This window comes from Orcinus orca, chromosome 1 (genome assembly GCF_937001465.1).
Source record: "Orcinus orca chromosome 1, mOrcOrc1.1, whole genome shotgun sequence".
Lineage (NCBI taxonomy): Eukaryota > Metazoa > Chordata > Mammalia > Artiodactyla > Delphinidae > Orcinus > Orcinus orca.
Genome location: NC_064559.1, coordinates 97,973,145 through 97,999,558, shown reverse-complemented (window position 1 = coordinate 97,999,558; position 26,414 = coordinate 97,973,145). Strand labels below are relative to the sequence as shown.

Here is a 26,414-nt window from a genome sequence, read left to right as displayed (position 1 = left end):
GCAAACCTGAGTCTGTTTCCTAAACCTCTGCTCTTAAAAGGGAGTTTGCAATACTTAGTCTAGACTTGTCACAGGTACAGGCGAGCGAGCACACGGAGGAGGCTGGGATGGGACAGTGACAGCCCAAGGTCACACCACCCCTCCCTCCGGCAAGATGCCCATCGCTGACTCTGACTCCATCCTGCTGCTGGATGAGCTGCCTCCTCGCTCCCAGTGGATGGAACCAGCTTCTCACTGTCCTCGGGAGACTTCAACAGGACACCAGGGTGTCCAGACCCCACGCAGAAAAGCTGTGAATATAAATTCCATCTCTGAGCCAGGGCTCACAGGCCACTCTACTCGCAAGCCCTTGACTTGGGCTCCGGGGGCTGTGGGAAGGAGAAACGTGAGTGTGGAGAGTTTGCAGCCTGTAGCTGCACTAGAGAAATGCGCAATGGTATGAATAAATTTGAATAATAATGAGGGCAATGCCTGAATTAGTAATGCCGGCTTACTCACCTGACCCACCCCTCCCCCAGGATCTCAGCTCCTGCCACCCTAATCCCAGGAAATAAGGGTGAGCCTTTTCCTTTCCTTTAGAAGACATGGATGGGCCGTCAGGTCAGCAGAGTTGGGGAGCTGCTGTTTCTAACTTCTTGACCCCCTGCAAACCCAGAGAGCTGGATTTGCACACTTAACCAAAAGAGGCTGCCCCTTTGTATTAAACCATATGCTAGCATCAGTCCACTCCTATCTGCGCCCCCTCTCTCAGTCCTCTTTATGTGCAACTACCAATCCCGTTGTCGAATGTCCAGGGAGGTTCAGAGTGAAAAGCCAGCATGGCCCTTGGCCTTGAGGAGAGCTTCCCATTCTAGTGAAACAGATAGGGCAAACACCGTCACCCACCAGCTGCCCTCTACCCCATGGCAGACAAAAGCGTGGGCATAGACTGATAGCGTGAGACAGGAAATGCCATGGATAGAACTGTGACAGCAGGGCTGAAAGATGGGACAAGCTGGAGGTAAAGATCAACCTAGGAGGACTTCCTGGGTGAAGGGAATGTGAGGCAGGTTTGGAAAGAAGGGGAGAGATGGAGCTGGAGGAGGAAAAAGAAGAAGGGAGGCGATGAGAAGACGAGGGTCCTGATTTTGGTGTCTTAGAGGGAGGTCTTGGAATGGCGGGGGGACAGTTCTGTTTGCTTACACACGGGAGTGATGGAGGATCAGACAGATTTTGCAAAGCTGGGTTTGGGAAGAGTTGGATCTGGGGACTGTGGTCTCTGCAAAGACTTGGGAGCTGGGGAGGGAAAGAAGGGGGAGGAGTCCCCAGAGTTCCGGGCAAAACTGATTTGGGTTACAGTGTGTGACAGATTGGGGACGTGCATGGGAAGCCCCAGACCTGTCCCTGTGCTGTCCCGCAGCCCCTCCATTTCCTGGGGCCCAGCGCGGGAAGCTGATGGTCACAGCATGGTGCCAGGACTGCCCCACCACCGGGCTGACCAGCGTTGGCTGGAGTGGGTGGGTGGGAGCAGTGGGGGGAGAAGAAACCCGCGATCCAATTCCCTGCTCCATTTAGGCTCCACAATTAAAGGCAATTACTCTGCAGTTCTCTAATCAAATGCTCCCGGCCGAGCTGCCAGTGGGCAGCCATGTGTAGCTCCCGCAGCCAGAGGGAGAGCGGAACAGAGTCACGTGGCCTGTCAGCTCCCACGGGGCGGGAGGCTGGACGCGAGCAGGTGTATCCGTGTGTATGCACTCATGCCCTCGGAGCTTGGGAGCAAGGGGTGAACACACGGAATGGGGAAGTGTGCAAGAGGTGGGTTCAGAGCTACTTTGTTTAGGATTCACCGTCATCCAGGAAGCTTATATGCGTACATGTGGGCGTGCCTGTCCCGTAGAACCTGCCTTTATGTCCCTGGTGTGTTCAAGGGGGAACTGTACCTGGCATAGTTGTACACACATGCGCGACCTCACGTTGGCCACGTACACAAGTCCAAGTAGGGGTACGGTGGTATATTCATGTCTCAGGAATCGTGGGGGACCGTGGCATCACCACAGCATGTGTTATGAAGGTGCCACCCATTGACAGGGGGCTGGGGGCAGGGGAGCGAGGCTCAGGATTTATCCCTGCTCTGTCCTTAACTCACTGGGCGTCTTTGGGAAAGTGAGTGTCCTCTCTGGGCCTCAGTGTCCTCGTCTGTAAAATGAGAGGGTTGGACTAGCCTGGTCTCTAAGGCCTTTCCGTAACACTGCACCACTTTCTCTGCCTGCTGAGTACTTCAGTTCCTGAAACCCATTCCCATGGGCCACGGAGGGAGGAAGCAATCCAGGGCGAGCACACGGCATCTTGGAGGGAAGGGGTTGAGGCCGAAGTGGGACGGGGGCTGGAGGCTCCACCTTCCCAGCCTTCAGCTCTCTCTCTCGGGCCCGGTGCAGGGTGGGAGTGGAAGCCTGGGAGGCTCGGCCTCTTAGTGGAGCCCTCTGTCCTCACTCATCTCCTTACCCAGTACCGCTTTGGCCTTGCCAGGGACCCAGACCCGCTTCAGCCAGGAGCCAGCCGACCAGACTGTGGTGGCTGGACAGCGGGCCGTGCTCCCCTGCGTGCTGCTCAACTACTCGGGGATCGTGCAATGGACCAAGGATGGGCTGGCGCTGGGCATGGGCCAGGGCCTCAAAGGTGAGTGGGCCATGCAGCCAGCCAAGCGTCCAGACTACCCCATCTTTTCATCCCTCCCCCACCAACAGAGACTCCTGGACCCAACATCCCTTCGTTCCTCACCACGTTTCTTCTCTGTGCTCTAGCCTCCCCTCTCCCATTTCTGTGTGAGTCAGTCTCCCTGCCTCTCCTCTCGAGCTCTGTCTCCACTGCTTTCCAAAACCCACAGCTCTGCCTTTCCTCCTGGCTGTGGACTGGCTCGTGAAAGGCCAACGGGAAGCCTGAGAGATCAAGAGAAACCAAGAGACCTTTACATAAGAGAGCTTCAGACAGACAGACACCACAAGGGGAGCTGCAGGCAGCCAGGTGAGGCAGGAGGTGCTGGGAGACTCCAGAGCCCCCCTGCTCTTGCAGGGGGAGGACACAGTAACTTCTATGTCCTATGTTCCATGCCAGGCTGGCTTTGCTCCAGCCTCTCTCCTGCCCCATGCCCAGGCAGTGTCCTCTCAGTGGTCACAAATTCATTTTACTATCAGCCTGAGCACTGTATTTATTCATTCATCAAGCCTTTATGAAGCACTATGGAGCCACTGCGGAAACAAACATAATGTGCTGGGGTGGGGAAACCCTCCTATATTCCAAAACAAGTAAAGATACTTTTGGAAAGGCCGCCTGGCGGAGTGGATGGGGAGTCAAGACCTGCCTCTGCCACCTCCCAGCTGGGTGACCTTAGGAAAGCCACTTCCCCTCTCTGGGCCTTAGTTTACTACTGGGTCAAACAGGCATAATAGTCGTGGGTCTGCCTGCCTTATAAATGCGTTTGCGAGTTTTGAACCCAATGAGAGAATATGCTTTGTGAAAACACATTGCCCACTGTAAAGCGGTGTAATGGTGAAAGTAGGGAGGGATGGTGTATTTTTATTCTTATTGTCGTCCAGGGCTTGAGACTATTTGCTGTGGGTTCCGTGTATTAGAACAGGTAGGGGAAATTTGTCTGTATAGAGCCATCTGTATGAAGGAAGGAGATGGGGCTGGCGGATCTATTGATGATAGAAAGAGAAAGAAACAGGGAGAGGGAGAGAGATCAATAGATACGGAGTGAAAAGAATCGATAGCCTCTGGACAGAGGGAGATGGTGGGAGGGAGCTGATGGTGGGGACCACGAGAGAGGAGGACAGAGTGTGAGGGGGTGGGCAAGAGCCTGGAGGACAGAGGGCGAGGGAGACTGGATTGCAGAGGCCAGAGGCGTGGCTTCTGCAGGGGACGGGACTCTTGGTTTCGGGGCTCCTTCAGGGAGCTGGCAGGACCCTGCCTCGTGCATCCCTCCCTAGGCGAGTGATGGTGAGACCTTAGCCTGCCTTGGGCTTCCCTCTGGCCCTGGTGAGCTCATGTCTGAGCTGCGATGGCCTATATTTCTTAACGCCCACACACCCTCCCCTCTTTCTCTCCTTTTCTCCCTGCTGTCTGCCTTTTTTTTTTTTTTTTTCCTCTCTCTTTCCTATTATTATGAGAGACATTTGTCTGCAAACAGCTTCGGAGATTTCATCTGCTTCTGCTCATCTCCACCTTCTGCTCTCCCCCATCACTCCTCCTGCTTTGTGGCTCCCATCCTCACTGTAGGAGGTTGTGACGTCACAGTGTCTGCATGGGGACCTCTTCCTCGTCAAGGGCCCCTGGGGGTGTCCCAGGAGAGGGTGGAGGGAGGAGTGCTGGCCCTGGAATGGGATGCGGACCCTGACGTGGGGAGAGGAGGCACCCTTGTGGGGCAGGGTGGTCCAGGTCGATCCCCAGGTTAGGGCTGGGCTCACCTGGGCTCGCCCTTTCTGTTCCTGCAGCCTGGCCACGGTACCGGGTCGTGGGCTCTGCAGACGCCGGGCAGTACAACCTGGAGATCACAGATGCCGAGCTCTCTGATGACGCCTCTTACGAGTGCCAGGCCACGGAGGCCGCCCTGCGCTCCCGGCGAGCGAAACTCACCGTGCTCAGTAATAACCCCCGACATCCTGCAGGGCCCCCAGCCTCCTGTCTCTGTCTCTTGGCATCCTGGCTGTCCCCCCTTCTCCAATTTCCTCTTTTATTTCCCAGCTTCTCCTCTCTATTCCTGGCCTCATGTCTGCCCCCACTGTCTCCCTAGCTTTCCCTCCCCAAATCCTTTAAACTTCTTCCAAAGCCAAGTTCAGATAGAAGAGGAAAAAATGGGCATGTGGGCACCCACTGCTGGACACGTGGACTGTGTGAGCTCTGGCATCCTCCCTGCCCCTGCCTGTGCCCAGGCCACGCAGGGACGGGGCTCAGCCTTCTGGATACAAAGCTCTCCCCACCAGAGTGGGGGCATGTTGACCATGGGGACCGGGCCTCTCCTGGCAGATGGGCTTGTTGGAAGCTTCTCCCTTCCTCTCCCTCTCAGCTGCCTCGGAGCCCCAGAAACTACCCCCTCGGCTCCTTTTCCTTGAACTCAGCCCCTCTTCCCTTCGCTCCCTCCTTTCCCCCGCTCAGCACACACCCCTTCTTCCCTGCTTCACCTAGAGCCCTCCTCAGGGAGCAGGGAAGCAGGAGGGGGCTTTGAGGGCTGAGAGCGGGGTGCGGGGACGGGGCGGGCAGGGGTCCTGGCTGAGTCTGCAGGAGCTGCTGCAGGAGGGCTTGTCTCGGAAGCCGAGCCCCCCACCCCCCGGCTGCTGCCCACGGGATACAGAACAGATGTCCCTCTATGGCAACACCCAGGGCCATTTGCATAATGAGGGGATTCTCTCCTGCACGCAGTACGGAAGGAGGCCAGCTCTGACACGCCTTCGCCTCCTCTGTTCCGTGCCTTCCCCTCCCTGGCGGTACCTCCAGCTCCATCAGTCTTTCTGTCTCCCTCAAGCTCTGGTGCTCTGTCTGGGCCTCTGCCTCTGCTCTGCTTGTCTCCGGCCTGGCTCTGTCTGCCTGTGACCCTCTTTCTTCCTCTTTGTCATCCACTCTGTCCCTTTCTTTTTTCCTGCCTCCACTTGATCTGTCCTGCTCCCTCTATTTTCTCTCCCCAACCCTGAAATCATTGAAGTGGGGGACGCCCCCAGGAGGGATGGAAGGAAAGGAGGGGGGAGCTGAGATGAGTGAGTGTGGACACAAGGAATGTTCTTACTTGGGGGAGAAAGGTGAGAACATGACAAGTCATCTGAGTGCGGTGGGAAGAGGCCTGGAATGGGAGTCAGGAGACCTGGTCCATTTTGGCACCATGACCCAGAAGAGGTCATAACCTCTGGACAACAAGTTTCTCATCGGTAACATGGGCTGCCAGCTTTTTCTTAGCAACTGCCGCTTTGCTTCTCCCTGAGCAGGGAGTTGTAAACTCCGAAGGTCTGGGCAGATGTGAGGTGTCAGAAGAAGTGAGGACTGGAGGGACCTGACAGCCAGTTTCTCTGGATGCAAAGACCCTGAAGGACTAGGACTCAGGGCTAGTGGATGACTCGCTTTTCCTCTCCGGTGAGGACAAATGGGAAGAATTAACAAGAAGCAGGATGGAGGTTAGGAAGCAAGAGTTAGCTAACCACCAGGACTATAGGCATGGGATGCCAAGACATCCACTTCCATGCCTCGTTGGAGAGTGTATGAGCCCCGACACCGGACCAGGCATTCCAAGGGAACGTGAGATTCTTAGGAGACCTTCTGTCTTTTTCCCTCCCTAACTGCTTTGGCTTGGATCCTGGAAGGTGCTACTTCTAGACTGGAGAACTCCCATTCTAATGAGGGGCCCTTGATACTCTCCCTTCCCTCTCCTACCCCAGCACAGAGGCGGAGAAATAGAGAGAGATGAGTAGAGGCCAACCAAGCCCCCAGATTTCCCAGGAACTTCATAATGGCATCCAGTGTCTTGGTTCAATCAGGGAAGGCTTCCTGGCAGAGGAGAATATCGATGGGAACCCTAGATGGAGGAGTACCTTGTTTACAAAAGCTTGCGAGTCAGCGAGGGAGGAGCTGACTGGCTTGTCCGCAGGGCACGGTCAGTGTTGAGGGTGTGGGCCTTCGTAGCGTGTCTGAGTGATTTAGGTGGATGAGGGGAACAGGAGGAAGCCCCAAGAGTAAAAGAGATGAAAGATGAACCCGGCTACTCCTTTCCCCTCCCTCCCCCTCCTTGTCTGTCTGGAATTCTCACACTCCCTGCCTCCTGCGGCCACGTGGAGGCACTGAGAAGGCAAGACGTCTGTGCATCCTCCCTGCTTACACACAGCCTTCGTTCATGGCAGCCTGGGGCTCAGGGCCGAGAGTGGGCTGTGCTCACTGCTCGGAATCAGCCTCCCTGCACACGGCCAGCCTCGTCACCTCGCCTCCCCTGTAGCCATGCCCCTCAGTGGCCCACCCCAGCCCAGCCCAGGTCACAGAATGGCCTTTCATTCTTCCTGCCTCAGGGCTCGGAGAAGCTGCCTCCCACTCCCTCGCAGATGCGGACGCAGGCATAATATTTATCTGCAGACCCATGGCTCCCTCATTACTCACAGCAAGAACCGCTCCAGTGCAGTGGTGATGGGCATGGCTTCGGCGGGCCTGGTCCACACCCAGCCCTGACATTCAGCTCACTCTCCTGTCCCTGAGCCTCAGTACCTCGTCTGTAAATGGAGGTTAATGGTATTTACCATGAAAGGATTAATGAAAAACATTTTGTGGTGAGGATGAAATGAAATCGTATATACGTGAGGCGCTTGAGCTGACATGGGGTGGGCGTCCAGTGAATGGTGGAGATGCCGTCGATCACGTTACAGTTTACAGTCGGCTTCGTATCCTTGGTCTCCTTTCACCTTCACAGTAACGACTCTGGGGGACAGATGTCAGTGTGCTTTTTGAATTTTACAAACAAGGAAGCTGAGGCCTCAGACACATGTACATATTGATACACAGATTTAAGTCACAAGTCCTAAAAATGTGTTCATAAACATACACAGGGACACACGCCTAACTGAGCATGGTAGTGATGGATAAGCAGACACCTCAACAGGCTTAATTTCCTTCTTGCCCCAGATACGAAGAGAAAGGTGGGCTAGTGGCAGAGGTGACAGGTGGGCGGCCTTCCCTGAACAAAGGGCGAGGGTCAACCTTACAAGGGAAGGGAGAGCCGATGGAAGGAGAAGGCTTCCCCTCCTCTGCCCATCCAGAACTGTCCTCCTGGGGTGTGGCAGCAAGGTGCGACCTTGGAGGGGCCCACGCAGACCAGGAGACCCCGAGTGGCGGCTTTTTATCCATTTCTCTCCTTTCCACCCTGTTTGCAAATCTGCGCCCATCTGGCATTGGAGCCAGGTACAGCTGGTGAGCAAAGAGGAAGAGCCCGGGATTCAGCAATCATTCACCAGTCAGGAGTTGGAGGCTCTGCTGCCTCTTGTCCGAGCAGTAAAGTGAACACACTGCACACATCACGCGCGCGTGCCCGGCACACGATGGTGCATGTACAGCCCTCATCTGGCCTTCATGAGGGCCCCGGGAATGAGCACCGTATGTCTCTGTTGAAGAAACTGTGACTTGAGGGCTTCACCCAAGATCACATGACACATGCCAGGATTTGAAACTGGGGCAGCCTGGTTCTACAACCCATGCTTTTCACACCCTCCCACTCTACATGCATGAGTTGAGCAGAGTACTGGGATGGGCTACAAGTGCTTCCTTTCTCTTAGAAATCCCAGCATGGAGACTGTCATTTCATAAACTACAGGACCGCCCTGCCCACAACTGGACTCATGGGCCTCCCAGGGTCTCCTCTCAAGGGTTCCCTTGGAAAGGCCCCTCTGAGTCTTTCTGGTTTTTTCCCAGCAAAAAGCAAACAAAACCCTTTCACATTGCTGGCCAATGAACATGAGGTGGACCGGGAATCAAAATTATAATCCAAACCCTTCTGCCTTTATTTCATCAATCACTTAGCCACTAATTCAGCTAATATCCCCCAGGATGTGCTATCAACCAGCCTCTGCACTAGATCTTGGGGCTTTAAGAGAAAATAAGAGGCAGCCCCTGCTCCCAGGGAACTTGCAGTCTGGTTCACCTGAGCATTTAGAAGCCTATGGGAATAGGACAGGGAGAGACCCCCCCTATTTCCTAGTATCTGACATCTGATGGATTCAGTTCCTTAAGCATTTAGCCAGAGCCTGCTTTGGTCATGTTCTAGGCACTGGAGACTGTATAAACATTAGTGAGATGGAGTTCCTGCTTTTTCAGGGATGACAGGTTGGGTTGGGGAGGGGGCATGGATAATCATGTTAAGTAACGCAAACACAAGGTAGATAGTGCTTGGAGCTCCACGTGACTGGCTGGGAACCACCGAGGTGGTGATTGTGGGGGATGTGGCATGGAGGGCCCTGTGCAGCAGCTGGGATGTGAACAGGATGGACAGCAGTTCAAGAGAAGCCCTGAGGGAAAGAACACCAAAAACGAGACGAGGGGATGCAAAAGTGCAGGACTTGGCCTGAGGAACCCTGAACGGCAGGCAGAGAGGCTTGCAACTCACGCCCATGGCAGCTGGTAGACATGGAAGGTGTTTGAGCAGGGAAGTGGCACAGTCTTACCTACTCTCTAGAGAAAATAACCTGCCAGCATGACGGATGGCTTAAGGCCACCAGGGACTGGAGGCGGGGAGTCCATTTCGGAGGTTGCCGTGATAGACCCCCTCATCTGGCTGCCCCAGGGCAGAGGCGCACACAGGAGGGAATGGACATAAGAAACTCCGTGGAGGTGGCCACCTTTCTGTGTCAGGCCCCCCAGGCCACAGGAGCAACAGATACAGTGATTATAAGTTAGGGGGTAAGGATGGCCCTGCCCTGCCAAGGGGTGGACATTCAGGGGGAGAGATGCCTCCAGGGGCAGGGGTTTTGGTCATACGGGCAGTGTTGGCTGCATCCTGGACTGACTCTGCTCTGCTCTTCTCCACAGTCCCCCCGGAGGACACCAGGATCGATGGCGGTCCTGTGATTCTGCTGCAGGCAGGCGCCCCCCACAACCTCACGTGCCGAGCCTTCAACGCCAAGCCTGCTGCCACCATCATCTGGTTCCGGGATGGGACGCAGCAGGAGGGCGCCGTAGCCAGCACGGTGAGACCCTGCCTGTTCCCCCAGATCCTCCCGGGCCACATCCCAGTTCACCTTTCCTTTCCCACATGGATCTGACCACAGACTCGGGGAGACAGATGTGAACAGGGGCCTCAGAGACCATCTGGTCCAATCCTCCCATTAAACAGTTGGGAAAGTTGAGGTCCGGAGAAGAGAAGTGAATTCCCAGGGCCAGTCAACAGTTAGCAGAGACTAAGAATAATGCTGACAATAGCTACATTGATTAAGCCCCTACTGTGTACCAGGCACTGTGCATGCTAAGATCTTTATGGACAGTCTCTCTTAAACCTCACAGGAGTTTCATAAATTAGGTGATATTTCCAACTCACAAAGAGTGAACTGATGGTCAGAGAGGCTGAGTGACTTGCCAGGGTCACAAAGCTGACATGCTGCAGAGCTGGGGTTTGTGCCTGCGTCAGAACGTGACCTCTCGCTACTGAGCCCCTCGACTTTCTTCCCCCAGCCTCTAGTTGGTATGTGTTCCCAGTCGGCGCAACTAAGAGCTTGGGGAGGCAGGGATTACGTGTACATGTTATAGATGAGGAACCTGTGGCAGAGAAAGACATCAAGTTACTTGCCCGGGATCACACGGCAAAGTTGACGGTGGAGCTGGAATTAGAATCCAGATCTCCTGTTTGGAGCTCCTCCTGTCAGCTGGGGACAAGCACATATGTACCCAGCCCTTTGCTAGATGCTTCAGGAGACAATTCTCATTGAGTGGAGAGAGAATGCTCACCTGTGTGCCTCGGAATGTGTGGCCCCAGGGAGTAAGTACCCGGATTAGCTCTGCCCTTGACGCTCTGTATGACCTTGGACAAGTCACTTGTCTCTGGCCTTCGATTCACCCTTTGACAAGTGACAATTTGGCTTCAGTGGTGCTTAACTTTTTCACTACCAAGAACTCCGTTATTTTTTTCCTCTAGGGCTTCATGTTTTGAATATTTTGGCAACCAAACAAACTGATTGGTTAATGGCCATTTGTCATCCACCCCCCTTTTTTATACTCATTAAAGACACGATGGAGCTTTGAAGCAGCAGGAGGGGGCTGGTGTTACTGCACTGGGCTGGTGCTGTTCCGGTACCACACCGGGCCCAGCAAGGATGCCTATATACTGCTGTCAAACTGTGGGCCCCTACTTTGCTTAACAGTATGGTTTCCCTTAGGCAGTGTACAATATGGAAAACAGCCCAAGTGTTCCTATGATCATGTCCAGGGACCTCAGGTTGGATATCACTGAGCTGGTATGAGATTTTGAGCCTGTGAGTCCCTTCCCTGCCCTCAAGGAGTTTACGGTCTAGCAGGAGAGACCCAGCACTGAAACACACATGCACGGTGCCTAAGAGGCAAGGCCGGATGTGACCAGAGCGGTGTGGAGGACAGACTGCCTGCAAGGGGCACAAGTTCAGGCTGGGGAGAGAGTCCTGAGGGCTGGGATAGCAAAGGAAGACTTTCCAGAAGAGGAAGGACTTGGGCTGGACTCGGGGGATTCCAGGAATGGGACTCAAAACCGTGGGGAAAACTGTACAACACAGAGAGTGAACTCTAATGTAAACTATGGGCTTTCATTAGTATTGGTACCATTGTTGGTTCATCAGTTGTAACACACGTATCACACGAGTGCATCATGTTAATGAATAATAGGGGAAACTGGGGGGCTAGAGAGGAGGGTATACAGGAACTCTCTGTATTTTCTATTCAACTTTTCTGTAAACGTAAAACTTCTCTTAAAAAAATCATAAAGCCTATTAATTAAAAACTAAACCAAGCCAAACCTGGGGAGGCGGTAGGGGCTGGGGGAGGGTTGAGCTTCAGGTTAAATACCCCTCCAGCAAGCCAGCTCTGAGCGGGTCACCCTGAGAGCAGAGGAGGGGGCTTTTAGCTTACCCGTGTCTCCCACCCTTGTTTCCGCCACCCCAGGAACTGCTGAAGGATGGGAAGAGGGAGACCACCATCAGCCAGCTGCTCATCAACCCCACAGACCTGGATATCGGGCGTGTCTTCACCTGCCGCAGCGTGAACGAGGCCATCCCGAGCGGCAAGGAGACGTCCATCGAGCTCGACGTGCACCGTGAGCAGGGTCCCGGGGTGGAGGCAGGGATCGTGGGGTGGGGGGAATGTGCACCTTGAGTGGCGTCCTGGGAAGGAGCCCGGGAAGGGTGGGGTGAGGGGCAGCACCCTTTGAGAAGCACAGAAGAATCCCCCAGGCGCCCTGGGACAGATGCTCCATTTCTTCGTCGTCTTGGATTCCCTGGTTTGAACCCTGAGGGCTGGTAGAAGAGGCATCAGCTGTGAGCCAGGCAGTTCCCGGGTTTAAACCGTGTGACTTTGGGCAATGACATAATCTCTCTGAGCCTCAGTTTCTAATTCGGTATACGTGCAGAAAATAAAATGCAGGCCTACAATCCCTTATCGGAAATTCTAAACCAAAAGCGCTTGGGTGGCAAAACCTGAACCGAGGCTCTTCGTAGTCTTTTATTTAACCCACTTAATTGGAATAGCTATACATTTCACTGCAGATGTATTAATGCGTGTGTCTGTGGGATATTGCCCAGACTGTGCTGGGGGTCTTACACAGTAAACGGTCTGTGCCCACCGTTACCTTTCTAACCCTTGAAATATCCCAAATTCTGAAACACATCTAGTTCCAGGGGGTTCAGATAAGGGGTTGTGGACCTGTACCTGCTTCTCAGGGTTGTGAGCATTAAGTGAGATATAGTGTAAGGGCATCTAGCATGGAGTATACTACTTGGTAAGTGCTCAATAAACTCCCACTCCCCAGGGAAGGGTGGGAGAGTGGCAGCGATGGGAGAGATGCCCCACCCCCATCCCGGTCAGTGAGCCTAATGAGCCCACACTGACGCCTAGTGGTCACATCCGTCAATACACCTTCTGAGTCATTTGTCCCTCTGGTATCATCCTTGGTCGTCACCCTAGCCGGCCCCTAGAGGCTCCTGGAATAAAGGGGAAGAAGCCTTGTTTATTGGAGCTGGTACACTGCAAAGTCAAATTCCCGGGTCACCACGCGGGTGAGGTCTAAGTGTGTGTGCTAGAGAGAGAAAAAGAAATTTGAGGGACAGAAAAGACCCTGACTTCCAGTCCTCTGCTTTGCAGACCCTCCTACGGTGACCCTGTCCATTGAGCCACAGACGGTGCAGGAGGGCGAGCGCGTCGTCTTTACGTGCCAGGCCACAGCCAACCCTGAGATCCTGGGCTACAGGTGGGAGGGGCAGGGGCTGGGCACACTCTGGGGAAGGATACTGGGCGGCCCTTGAGGCCAGGAGTGGGGGGCTGAGGAGGACAGACCACTGGACGTGAGTGAGGGGCTCCAAGGCCTGAACCCGCTCTGTGTTGCCTGTTCCCCCAGGTGGGCCAAGGGGGGCTTTCTGATCGAAGACGCCCACGAGAGTCGCTATGAGACGAATGTTGATTATTCCTTCTTCACGGAGCCTGTGTCCTGTGAGGTTTACAACAAAGTGGGAAGCACCAATGTCAGCACTTTAGTCAATGTCCACTGTGAGTAGCTGCAGGGGCGGGGGTGGGGACAGAGGGCCGGGGCTTTAAAGGGCCTGGGGTGGGGTTGGGGGGGCTCCATGAAGCTGAGGGGGCGTGGAGAGGAGGCCGGACAGGAGAAGGAAGAGGACAGAGATTGGAGATGACCCCCAGGGAGACTCAGACCCTCACGGGCTGTTCCTTTCTACCTCAGTTGCTCCCCGGATTGTAGTGGACCCCAAACCCACGACCACAGACATTGGCTCTGATGTGACCCTCACCTGTGTCTGGGTTGGGAATCCCCCCCTCACCCTCACCTGGACCAAAAAGGACTCAAACATGGTAAGAAGTTTGCTGCCTCTCCGGGATGCTGGAAGGAAGGAGCCTGGCCACAGGCTGGGGAGAGAGGGGGCAAAGGAGGTGCAGCATTATTTTTCAAGTTGAACCTGGGCTATTTCCAAGTTCTCAGGATTTGGAAGAGAAGGACGGTGCTTGCAGTCAACCCCACCCTCCTCGGCAGACAGCTGGCCACTGCAGTGGCAGTGGGAGGGACATGATGACCTGTGGGGTGGGAGGGGGGCAGGGGCCCTGAGTGGAACTGCTGCGGTGGCAAGAGACCTGGTAAAAGAATGCTGCATAGGAGGGTGGAGAAGCTGGGATGACTCACTAGAGGAAAGAAGGCTGAATTGTGCCGCTCTACAGCGACCTGCCTTGGACAATTTGGGCCACAGTTGCAAAAAGAGGGATTTCAGAGTGAAACTTCCTACCTCATTTGGCACTAGAGAAGCATTAGAACAGATGACCAGAAGCGGCTGCATCCTCTGTACAGATCGATGGCAGCCTCGCCTGCCCTCCTGAGCCTCCACCCACTTCTGCCCGCTCTTATATAGAGATGATGTGTCTAAATGCCAACCTGTTTAGAGTTAGGGGATGGACCAGATAGACTCGGGACCCTGTTTCCCTTCTGGGAATTCACTTGTGGCCCTTCCTGCTTTCTTTCCAATGCCTCCAATGCGGGGGCCCGCACGGATCTAGGGGCCCAGGCCTCCTGGCTCCCCACCCGAGGCTGCTCTCTCTGCCCAGGTCCTGAGTAACAGCAACCAGCTGCTGCTGAAGTCGGTGACCCAGGCCGATGCCGGCACCTACACCTGCCGGGCCATCGTGCCTCGGATCGGAGTGGCCGAGCGGGAGGTGCCGCTTTATGTGAATGGTGAGTGGCCTGAGGGGGGCGGGGGGCCTGTGAGGGGGAGGCAGGCACTGGAGGTCCCAGCTGGCCCTGACCACGTCTTCTTACTTGCAGGGCCCCCCATTATCTCCAGCGAGGCCGTGCAGTACGCCGTCAGGGGTGATGGTGGCAAGGTGGAGTGTTTCATCGGGAGCACGCCACCCCCAGACCGCATTGTGAGTGCTGGGCCCGGCCTCGGGCCGGCAGCCGTTTGCTTCCCTGCTTGTCTCAGCCTCCTCCCACTTTCCCCAGGCCTTTCCTGCGCCCTGTGCTTCTCATCCTCTGACTCTGTCCCTCTGTCCCTCTTCCTGTTCAAATGCCATCTCCTCTCTTACTTGTTGTGTGACCCTGAGCCAGTTACTTGTTATTGGGAACCTCAGTTTCCTCATCCGTAAAATAGGGGCAGTGATCCCTACCAAACAGGGTTGCCATGAGAAGCGATGTGACAACACGTGTGAAAGGCCTGGTGGAGCCTCCCTGGATATGCTGCTGGTTCCCCTGGGCTTTCACGCCTGCTTTTTCCTCTCCCTCGTCTCCTCCCTTTCCTCAGCCTCCTGATCTCTTCCTTGCCCTCTCCTCTGCCTTCTGCCCCTCCGCCCTGCCCCCTCAGTTCTGTCCCACCCTGTCATCCCCTCCTCTCCCTTCTCCTGCCTTTCTCCTCCTACCAGCCCCCATGCCGCTCTCCACCCCCCTCCCTCTCCCCCACACCATGAACCATTAATTCCTCCCGTGACCATTAACCGTCAAACCCCTCATCACATTTAATGACCATTTGGCTAACTCCACGGCTGCCCAGAGACACTTCATTACCATGGCCACCTGGGCAGCGGGCGGCTTGGCTCCCGGGGGGGCTTTCCTTGCAGAGCTAGGAGGACTGATGCCTGGAAACGAGCCAGTTCTCAGTGGCTCTCCCTCCCTCGGGTTCCACTCTGAGGGAGGGGGACACAAAGGGGGGGGGGGATGCCCCGGCTAGGGGGTCGGGGACGGAAGAGCCTGGGAGAGACAGCTCTCCGGTGCCAATTCCCACTCGTTATAAGGGTCTGTGGATGGGTCTCCAGAGCCAGTGGGCTGTGTAGGGCCAGCTGTGGAGTGGTTAAAGGTGAGGTTGAAGGTTAAGTTATGTTTAGTTAGAAGCTCAGACTATCGCAGCTGGAGGAGAGCTGGAGCACTGTCTGCCTCTAGCCTGGTCCTCTCCTTTTCTAGGAAACTGAGACCCAGAGAGGGAAGGGGAGGCTCCACAGGGCTCGAGGGGAGAGTCAGGCCTAGAGCCCAGGGTTCCTGGCTCTCCACCCAGGATTTGTTTTACCACATCCGGGGTCCCACATGTTGCTTCATTGGATCCGCTGGGGTTGGTACAAAAATAGAGGTTCCCAATGAAAGAAGCCTGAATTCTAACTTGGAGAAGGTGGGTCTCTGGGACAGCAGTCGACCATCTTCTTGGCCTGCTGGCTTTCCAAATAAAATTGCTCTCCCTTGCCCCAACAAAGACAGCAGCAACAAAATAGAGATTCCTGGGCCTCTCCCCCGGAGAGTCAAATGAAGGAGGTAAGCCCCGGGAATCTGCATGTTAACGAGTGTCTCTGAGCGTATTCGAATGGTCCCAGCACATGTCGCAGGCATGTTTGGGAGCCGCTGCTTCTCCTAGACTGGAGGTTTGATGCCAGGGTTTGGGGCAGCAGGTGCGACTTGGGCTTGTTTCAGGGCAAGCGTGGGGCTGGGCTTAAGAGCACATGGGGTGAGGATGTGAGGATGCCTGGAGGGTGGGTCAGGTGTTTCTGCCACTTGCCTCCCTCTTCCTCATCCCGTGCTGCCCTCCCCACCCCAGGCATGGGCATGGAAGGAGAACTTCCTGGAGGTGGGGACCCTGGAGCGCTACACGGTGGAGAGGACCAACTCAGGCAGCGGGGTCCTGTCCACGCTCACCATCAACAACGTCATGGAGGCCGACTTTCAGACCCACTACAACTGCACAGCCTGGAACAGCTTCGGCCCAGGCACAGCCATCATCCAGCTGGAAGAGCGAGGTGACAGCAGTGCTGGCTGTGTAGCCAGGGCGCAGGGCAGCCTGGGGACTCTGCTCCCTCTTCTCTCTGGGGGCACGGCTCAGAGAGACAGCTCCCTCCTGGGCCTGCCCACCAGAGCCTGGCCTTGGTGCTCAGTTGGAAAACCCACTCGCATTTTTAAACATTTATTGAGCATCTGCTATGTGCCAGCCACCCCCTCTAGGAACTGCGGGGACAGATGTGAACGAACACAGTCCTTGCCCTCCGGGAACTTTCAGTGCAGTGGAGAACTTACAGAGTGGTAGCAAATGACTTCAGATGGAGAAAAATGAAATGATCTGTGAAAGGGAGTCACACTCCCTACCTCCCTGGGTTGGTGTGAGGATGAAATGAGAAGATATTCATGAAGTACCTGGCATAGAATAGGTGCCCAGGAAGCTTCGGTTCCCCTACCCCTTCACGAATCCTTAGTCTGGTAGGAGACACATATTCCCTCCCTTAAGGCACTTCTAGTGTGATGAAAGAGGCATCACACCTTTGACGTTTTTGGAAGCTCCCAACTCTGATGAGGAAAGAGCCCCCCCGCTCCTCTTTGTTTTTTTTAATGAGAACTAGCCATTTGACATGGGAGATGGGGGAAAATAACTGGGGGTCCTCTCGAGTCTTTCTTAGCTGAGGACACCAGCAAGAGCAAGGGGTTGGTGGAGAAGAACAGAGTAATAGAGTGAGGCGGGACTCTGCAGGGAAGGCTTTCTGGAGGAGAAGAGACTTACATGGATCTGATCCATCCAGGACAGCCAGGAAGGGAGAAGAAGCTGGAGGCAGGATTCCTGGGTCCTTCTCATCTCTGGGGAGCAGGGGGAACCAACCAGAACCGTTTGAGCCCTGGGAGGGTAGGTACAGGTGGAGCGGTCACAATGGTGTGTGTGGGGAAGGCAGTGAAAGAGGTCAGAACACATGGCAGATGGGAGAATGTGGGGACAGCTGATCTCAGACAAGAGCCCAACCCAGGAAGGAGAGACCAGCCTCGCAGACAGGTGGGCTGCAAGAGAGGGCCAGATGGACCACCAAGGCCAGGGTCAAGCTGATCCCAGTTCTGATGAAGCTGTAACACGGGTCTAAACCCAAACAGTGCAGACTTCCTCTCAAATCCCACCTTGACGTTAATTGAACACAGCTCAGCTGAAACATAAAACCTGGGCACGATCCAGGGGCGCACGGAGCTTGGCTGTCCTCACCTTCAGCTAGCACTGGGCTCAGCTCCTCCGTGTGCCCCCATCCTCACCCTCCCCCTTTTCCTTCCCTCCTCTGAAGAGGTGTTACCTGTGGGCATCATCGCCGGGGCCACCATCGGCGCAGGCACCCTGCTCACCTTCTTCTTCATCGCCTTGGTGTTCTTCCTCTACCGGCGCCGCAAAGGCAGTGAGTATGGGCCCTGCTCAGGCCGCGGCCCTCCTGGGGGTCCCCAACAGGCAGGGCCTGGGAGAGGTGAGGGGGTTGACAGCGGCACTCCCCAGGCCAGGTGGGTCCGGAAACAGCCTCTGCAGAGGCTGGCAGAAAGCGTCCAGGCTGCTCCTCCTGTCCCAGGTCGCAAAGACGTGACCCTGAGAAAGCTGGACATCAAGGTGGAGACAGTGAACCGGGAGCCACTCACCATGCATTCGGACCGGGAGGACGATGCTGCCAGCGTCTCCACGGCAACCCGTGTCATGAAGGCCATCTACTCCGTAAGGGTCCCTCCTCCCTGGCCCAGCTCTCCCCACACTCTTGGGACCGGCTCCTGCCCAGCTCACCAATACTGTCGCTCTCTCCTCCCTCAGTCATCCTACCTTGACCCTGCTCCCTCCCCCATATGCTCACACACATACATATATGTGCACATGCACATTCATGACCACATTCACGTGCCCACGCTCCCCAGGCTAATTTCCCTCCATTACAGGACAGGCAGGTGGGGCCTGCACAGGCTTCCTTCACCCCAGTCTCCGCCTACAGAGTGTCAGAATTGGAAACCCCTAGAAGTTTTCTGGCCCAACTGCCTCATTGCTCAGATGAGGAAAGAGCCCCAGAAAGGGGCAGGGACATAGCCAAGCATTGCATGAAAATTGGTGCTGGAACCAGGTCTCTGGCCTCTTCCCACCACATCCCAGAGCCTCTGCTGGGAGAGGACACAGAGTTCAAGGCTGCCCATGACCCCAGACCCTTCTCCTTAATAGGTGACCTCTGGGTGTGGGGATAGGGTAGGCAAGGGAGGACAAGAGCAGGGTGTCCATCTCCTGATGCCCCACTCTTGCTGCTCTGCAGTCCTTCAAGGATGACGTGGACCTGAAGCAGGACCTGCGCTGTGACACCATCGACACCCGGGAGGAGTATGAGATGAAGGTGGGAAAGCAGGGAGGGGCCAGCGCACGGGGGCTGCTGGGAATGGGGGCTCTGAGGGCCTGCAGGGTGGAGGGGAGGGCAGGTTTGGGGAGGAGCGGTCAGGAGGTTATTGAGGAAACAGGAGGTGGGGAGCTATTGGCTGAGAACCCAGGGCAGAGCCAGAGAAGGAGTCCCAGAGGGCCATGACGAGACGACACCCTTCCCGCAAGAGAGACTCCCCTTCTCCATCCTCTTCTCTCATTGCCCCCCAGGATCCCACCAATGGCTACTACAATGTGCGTGCCCACGAAGACCGCCCGTCTTCCAGGGCAGTGCTCTATGCTGACTACCGTGCCCCCGGCCCTGCCCGCTTCGACGGCCGCCCCTCTTCCCGCCTCTCCCACTCCAGCGGCTATGCCCAGCTCAACACCTACAGCCGGGCCCCGGCCTCTGACTACGGCCCTGAGCCCACACCCCCAGGTCCTGCTGCCCCAGCTGGCACCGACACCACCAGCCAGCTGTCCTACGAGAACTATGAGAAGTTCAATTCCCATCCCTTCCCCGGGGCAGCAGGGTACCCCACCTACCGACTGGGCTACCCCCAGGGCCCTCCGTCCGGCCTGGAGCGGACCCCGTATGAGGCATATGACCCCATTGGCAAGTACGCCACTGCCACGCGATTCTCCTACACCTCCCAGCACTCGGACTACGGCCAGAGATTCCAGCAGCGCATGCAGACGCACGTGTAGGGCTAGAGCCTGGCCGGGGCATCTCTGCGGGGCAGAGGAGAAGGCTCTCACAGCTGTTCCCTGATATTCAGGGGCATTGCTCGTTGTTGCTCCCGTCCTGGACCAGCCTTCCTTCTCCCACCGTGGCAGGCGGGGAGCAGGTCTCCCGGAAACACCCCGTCCCAAGGATGGTGCTCTGTGCATGCCCCAGCCTCCTGGGCCTGCCCTTCCCTCTTCTTCGGGAGGATGTGTCTCTTCTGACCTGCACTCTCGCCTGGCCCCAGCCTGGGGACGGGGAAAGTGAAGGTTGCGGAGAGCAGAGGGGGCACTTTTTAGCGTTCCCTTTCTATCCCACCCCTCTGATCTCCCGTGAGTAGACAGGGGGTCATGTGGAGATGAACAGGCTTTGGCCCAGGGGGCATGAAGTGTAGGGGTGGGTGGCTGTGGTACAGATAGGTGGAAGTGGGATAGCCTGGCCAGTCCATCTGTCGTCTGCGTTCATACCTTGGATGCATCTCTCCCACCTTGGGACTGCAGAAAGGACCTTGGATTTATTTTAGTCCTGGCACCGAGTTCAGATCCAGCCCTCCTTCAGCTGGCAGTAAAGTGCCAGTCGTCCTGGCCGCCCATGGGGACACCTGTCTGTCTGCCTGCAGAGGGATCCAGGTATGTCCCGTAGTGCTGCCCCCTTTTGCTTCTCTTCTGTGCTGGGCCGGCCAGATAAGCCAGGGGGTCGTGATGAAGAAGGAAAGGTCAGGAACCATGTCCTGAGTCACTAGCCAGACAGCAGGGTGCTATATAGCAGTTTCCAGAACCCACGCTAGAGTGAGCCCCCCCAAGCCCCCTCCCCTCCCCAGTCTGCCCCACTTCCTGGCTTTAACTCTCTAGCATGCCTGGGGAGTGGTGAGGTGAGGGTGGGAGTGCTCTAGGCTCTTTTTCAAAGACAACAAAAAACAATAAACACCTCATTTGGAGAAAAAAAGCAAAAAAAAGCTGTAGGGAGTCCCCCGCCCAAATACAAGTCCCAGTGGAAAGGAAAGGGGACATCTGTTCTTCACCAGATTCCCAACACCTTCCATTACTCTTTCAATCTCGAAGCACTTTGAATCCATTTTTAAACATTCAGGCGGTGAGACCTGTCATCCGATGGGCCCTGATAGGACAGGGAGGGGGCCTGGCTGTCATGCTCTGCTGTCCTACCCTAGGGCCAACCAGCTGGTTAGAGAGGCCACCTTCCCGGGGCCATGGGAGATGTTCTCTTTAGACGGGTTTTGGTTTGTTAAGCGTCTGTTTTTTTCTTGGACCAATCAGATTCCTTCTTCCAGTTTCAGTGCCTTGAGTGTCCAGCTTTGGTTGACCGGCCCTGGGTGGGTGGCTGCGCAGGGAGCCGGTATTGTGAGCGCACACTCACTGCCAAGTGTTGCAGAGTTTAGGGGACAGACGGGTGAGGGGGCCTGGTAAGAGGAAGGGCGGACCTGGTAAGGTCACGCGGAAGGGCGCTGCAGGCAGCCACGGCCCAGGTGGCCCCCCACGCCCACCCTCACCTCCATCTACACACGTGCACGCACGCCTGCACATGCATTCCACATTCTCAGCCGCCACCTCCTGACCAAAGAGAACCGGCGCTCCAAAGAGAACTCACTCCCCTGCCCCGGCCTCCCCTTCCCAAGAAGCAGGCTCTGCTCTTCCCCTTGCTGGGCCCTGAGCGGGCGGGTCCTCTGTTGCAATCCCCAGAATGCGCTTTGCCCTTTCTCGTGGTCGCCGTTCATTAGTCATGTTCGCTTTAATGAGTTACATGCCCATCAGTCACGGGCCATCGCCACCTTTGCCGATGGCTCTGTGGGGTGACATTCCTCGCCATCCCTTGGCTGGTAAGGACCCGCTCATACCCAGGAAGAAAGTAGTTCCAGTTCCAGCCTCTCAAACTGCCTCTGCATCCTCCTCCACTTCACCGGGGGCAAGTCCCCAGGACCGGCCCTTCCAGAGGCATCACACAGGCTCCCAGCGCTATTCCACCCTCACCCCTGGAAGCTGACTCCTTCCTGCGGATTCCTTTTCTGTGAGCTCAGTGACAAGGTCTGTTAAGGGTGCAGGTTCCTGTGCAAATTCATGCATGTTTTGATGATTTTCACAGAAGCCATGGGTAATCTAAACAGTTAAAATCTAAAGATGGTGGCTTTTTAAACAGGAATATTCCAAAAGACATTTACTTTTGTTAGGGGTTTGGCCACATTCGCTTGTTTACTCCTTCTTGGTTTTAGTGCTGGGTCCATTCCGTTGATGGAGAGGAGGAGGCCCTGAGGTCACTCGGTAACTCAGCTGACACTGCAGGAACCATGGGTTTTGGAAGCCAGATACAGAGCCACTTCCCTGTTCTCTGTTCCTTAACACGTTACAGTACCTGGGTATCAAGCAAGCACCACGCGAGGCCCAGGGAGACGTCAGCGACCAAGGCCATCTCTGCCCTCTGCAAGTTGCGCTCTGGTCTGACCAGAATCTGAATCGGGACCGACCTGTTAAGCCAGTAGAATTGCTTTTCTGGGGAGTGGCAGGTGCCCTTGAGCATGGAGGGTTGCCATCTGAGGCTGGAGTCCCCCAGCATGGTGCCTCAGGACTTGATGTGGTCACTTTGGTGATCCTGACTGCCTTTGCCATTTTAGTTTCGGTGGGAAGAGCAAGGGGCCAGGAGACGTGGGACCCAGTTCTAAAGCTGCCATTTACTGAGTGACCTTGGCCTAACCTCTTTAGGTTCATTGTCCCCTATTTTCTGGTCTTTAAGATGAGGCGGGGAGAGTTGCACGAACCTCAGATTATCCTGCTCTTGCTGCATTCATTTGTTGAGGTGGAAGGGCCTGCCATCCCTAGCAAGGATTTGGTAACGGTGACTGAGCAGTGGAGGGACGGGAGAATTGAAAGTCTCTCCTATCTTGAAAGAAGCTTTCACTGTGGGCTTCATCACCTTGTCAGAAGTGTTGTGAATGAATTTCCACTAGAAACCCCTTGATCCCAAACAGCAACAAAAAACATATCCTAAACCTCAGTGAAACTGATGTGGGGTTATCCTTTGGCCATTGTGCTGCTCCCCACTCAGAATCCTGACAGTTTTGCAAAGGTGTCTCTCGCTAGGTCAGGGCACAGTGAGTATCCTTCACTGTGCACCCAGGTTTCAGGCAGCCTTCTCCGCAGGGAGAAATGAAAGCAGCCACCCTCCACCCCAGTCCTCGGGAACACTCCTGTGGCCTGGGGACAGCCAGCCTCACTTAACTGAGCAAGGGGAAGCCTGCAGGCTAAGGTGTCTTGAGCCAGAGGGCAAGGCATGAGAACAGCTGGCCTCTCTGCAGGAGCAGTTCGGAAGGGCAGCTGGTAGAGTGAAGAGGGAGTCCGGCAGTTTTTGACTTAAGTTCTGGATCTTGAAGAGGTTCTTGTGATTCTGGATGACCCACAGTCTCCTTGTGGAGGGCCCGGCTTGCATCCTAAATCCCAGATCCCTCCAAGTCTAGCCTGAAAGTATGCATGAAGCAAAATCCACCGTAAGTCAGAAAGGAAAGCAGCCAGGGATGGGAGCAGCGCTATACTCTCACAGATGTCCCGCACGGGATGAAAGAGGTTAGTTTGATTTCCACCCCGTCTCCAGGCGCTGCACCTTCTCCTTGTCTCAGCAGGTGCTGCTTCCCTTATCATTTTGAGGGCAGCCTTTTCTGATTTACAGGATGGAACCCTGGAGTCTGTTTCGCCCTGGTGCCCTCCCGTTAAACGGGTGGTGTTCTGTCGGGAGCCACAAGTCCTGGGCTCCTTCAAATGGAATCAGGTGGTCTCTCAGTGTACTTGACCCATGTACATAGCAGTGTTGGGCCATTCGGGTTTGGAGAAAACCACGTTAAATCCAAGAGCCCAGTTGCACTGAACTGGCTCCGTCACTGCCTCACTCTGCCGTGAGGGTGGTTGTCTCCCCACTGCTGCACGCCCAAGCAGCCCAGCCTCGGAAACCTGGCTTCTCTGCCAACTTAGTGCTGTGTGTCCTGAGTCAGGTCACCACTCTGTGCCCCTACGGGCCCTTCTGCATGTCGAGTTAATCCCCTGGAAGGCGTTAGTGAAGCTTCTGACCCCTAAGGAGGTGCTAATAGAACATTGAAGTGCACAGACCAAGGGATGTAATTGGAAAGGCATTTATTTTTGTGAAGAGGCTATAAAATTAGCATTTAAATAACCCATCCCCTTCTCCCTGCCTCCCCTTATCCCCCCATGATGCCTCTCCTTTCCTGGAGGCCAGCCTCTTTCTGTAAGTCACTGGCCTCACTCATCAACTGGGTCCTGACCTTCCACTTCTGTGCTGCTGGAAGAGGATGGAAAGATGTGTGGCTCGGCAGACTCCTCAATCTGGGAGATGGGGGGGGGGCGGGGCAGAATCCCATTTTCTTGCATCACTGTGAGGGAGCTCCAGGCCCTGTCCCTGGAGGAATAATTGCTGCGCAGAAGTCACAGGCCATACTGGGTGGTTCTGGTACAAGCCTGCCCTTAAAAATAATAACAAGAATGATAATAATAACTCTGTTTGCATAGAGCTATCACTCATTCCTACCAATCTCCTGTCCCCTGATCCTGGCTTTTTGCTGTCCCCAACCACTGGCCTTTGCAAGTGTTGGTGGGCCATGGGTTCTTCTGTTCACTTCTGGGGATCATCAGATGCTTCCCCCTGGGAGTACCCCTAATTCTGGGGAGAGAGCAGCCAAGTTGCCAATACAATCAAATTCTCGACGCAATCTTGCTAGCAATAGTGACCCAGGAGATCCAGCTGCTGCCTCCAATTACGCCAGAATGAGGCCCAGGGCTCCATGTGGTCCCCTTTTCTACCCCACTGTTCTTGGGATTACAACCACCGCTTCTGGCTCCAGTACAATTTTCTCCACCCAAACCCTGATAATAAATGGATCCATGATGATAATTAAGAGAAGAGGAAAAAAAAATATTATTTTTGTTAGGACAAACCATCGTAGATTTTTAGCAATGTGTATCTGTGTGTCCCTCACACTTTTTCCTATTCTGCCTTTTTTCATTTTCCTTTTTTTTTAAATATTATGTACTATATTTTTAGTCTCAAGCACACTATATATTATATATATTTAATTTTTTTATATATATAAATATAAATGTTTTAAAAAGTACCATGTTTTGTGTTGTTTAATGCACGAGCAACTCTACTTACTTAAAAGCTTGCCTGATTCGGGGTGAAATGATCTAAGTTGGAGGAAAAGATAGATTTTTGGATTGAGATGGCAGAGACGATATATTTGTGTCACCTCCAGGCTGTGGGGCAAACATATTTTATTCACCAGTTTGTGTCTGTTGCAGAAGCCTGAGGCCAATTATGGCAGTTCAGGGATAAACAGCCAGAGGCTCTGCTTTGGGAACACAACATCCAAATGCTCTGTGCCAAATCTGATTACGGGGATAGGAAATGGGGGGGAGAATGAATCGGGGATCCAAATCCCGAAGGATTTGGGAGTGTGGGGATGAACGGGACTGAGTTCACTTATTTAAAATGCAGTGCTTTGGGTAAAAAGCAAAGTTACCAGGTCACCTACCCTTTGAACTTGAAGTGAAACAGAATGAAAAAACAGATGGTGCAGCGGTACACACACACAGAGGCCATCCTGCTGAGAAATTCTAAATTCTCAGAGTTTAGTAGAATTTGCAAAGATTTTACTTTACTCTTTTCACAGGGGTGTTTGAGGATAACTGGGGAAAAAAAATTGTTTTCAGATAGTGCAGCGGTACACACACACAGAGGCCATCCTGCTGAGAAATTCTAAATTCTCAGAGTTTAGTAGAATTTGCAAAGATTTTACTTTACTCTTTTCACAGGAGTGTTTGAGGATAACCGGGGGAAAAAAATTGTTTTCAGATAATGTTTTAGAAAGCTATAAATCACTAAAGAAATACAAGGGTTTATTGTTTCCCTCATCCAGTTAACAACCCAGCAAACTAAAGATGGTCCACAGTAGCCTTTTTGTACACAAGGGACACAGAACACAGTCAGAGCTGGGGATGTAAGAGAGCTGAAAAAAAATACTTTAGAGATAATGCAACCCATTTCCAAGAATGTTGTAGGGCACAACCCAGAGCTACTACAGAGGGGCGGGGGCAGGACACAGTGGGGGCTGCTGTTCGTGGAGTGTGTCCTGGACCAGAGCCTGTAGGTAGCTCAAGGGGCGTCCAACCTGGATGGGAGTAAGAGGCCTCCGTGCAAGGTGAATCTCAAGGCTACAGCCAGGTAAGTTGAACTGGCATAGGTAAAATATGGCATGATAGTTGGACTCCAGAAGCAAACAGAGTTAAAGAGAGAGAGAGAGAGAGAGAGAGAGAGGAGAAGAAGCAAGTTAGTGCAAACATGGAGGCCAAGTGAATTCTGTTAGGCCAAGTAGTGTTAGATGGGGTGTTTCCTGTGCTTTGTATCTGCTTGGGGTGAATTGTATTCCTCTCTGCATCCACAGAGCCCAGCCCAAGGCCAGCAGGTACTTTGGGACAAGTCTGTGAGCTGTACAGGGCACCACACGATACTTGTTGTCAAACCCAAGTTCATGTGCCCTACATACAGTGAGCCCAAACAAACTGAAACATTGGAGTTTGGGGCAGAGAAAGGTTTATGGATTAAGAGGACACTGACCAAGAAGATGGGAGACGTTTCTCGGATTCATCTTACTGACTGGCCAAGGTGTAAGGTTTTGAAAGGCAGCATTTTCGGATGACTGTTGCAGGGAACGTGACTTTTTTTTCTTTTTGGTTGGTGGTGAGATAACAGAGTCGTGTTTTGGGAATCTTAATCATCAGCCTTCCGGTTCCAACCAGTCTGGGGTCTATGGACTTGTGGTCAGCATGTAGTCACCATCCTCCACCTGGGTGGGCATCTTC

At 54.4% G+C, this 26,414-nt stretch overlaps 1 protein-coding gene across 5 annotated transcripts in view; it reads left to right on the top strand.

Annotated features, from left to right (window-relative positions):
- The window catches only part of KIRREL1 (kirre like nephrin family adhesion molecule 1), a 101,532-nt gene extending 76,865 nt beyond the window's left edge, over positions 1 to 24,667 (top strand). Inside the window, exons 2-15 of one of the 5 annotated variants that reach the window (XM_004284472.3) lie at positions 2,506 to 2,655; positions 4,470 to 4,619; positions 9,523 to 9,680; positions 11,617 to 11,767; positions 12,811 to 12,916; positions 13,064 to 13,212; positions 13,403 to 13,530; positions 14,272 to 14,398; positions 14,489 to 14,589; positions 16,239 to 16,437; positions 17,731 to 17,838; positions 18,004 to 18,143; positions 18,721 to 18,798; positions 19,050 to 24,667. In XM_004284472.3, the coding sequence (XP_004284520.1) occupies positions 2,506 to 2,655; positions 4,470 to 4,619; positions 9,523 to 9,680; positions 11,617 to 11,767; positions 12,811 to 12,916; positions 13,064 to 13,212; positions 13,403 to 13,530; positions 14,272 to 14,398; positions 14,489 to 14,589; positions 16,239 to 16,437; positions 17,731 to 17,838; positions 18,004 to 18,143; positions 18,721 to 18,798; positions 19,050 to 19,526 (2,222 nt within the window). In that variant the 3' untranslated portion in view covers positions 19,527 to 24,667. Of the gene's footprint in view, positions 1 to 2,505; positions 2,656 to 4,469; positions 4,620 to 9,522; positions 9,681 to 11,616; positions 11,768 to 12,810; positions 12,917 to 13,063; positions 13,213 to 13,402; positions 13,531 to 14,223; positions 14,399 to 14,488; positions 14,590 to 16,238; positions 16,438 to 17,730; positions 17,839 to 18,003; positions 18,144 to 18,720; positions 18,799 to 19,049 lie in introns of all 5 variants that reach the window. The other 4 variants (XM_033414330.2, XM_033414331.2, XM_049694419.1 and 1 more) reach the window with 4 other exon arrangements.
- The last annotated feature ends 1,747 nt before the right edge of the window (positions 24,668 to 26,414 follow it).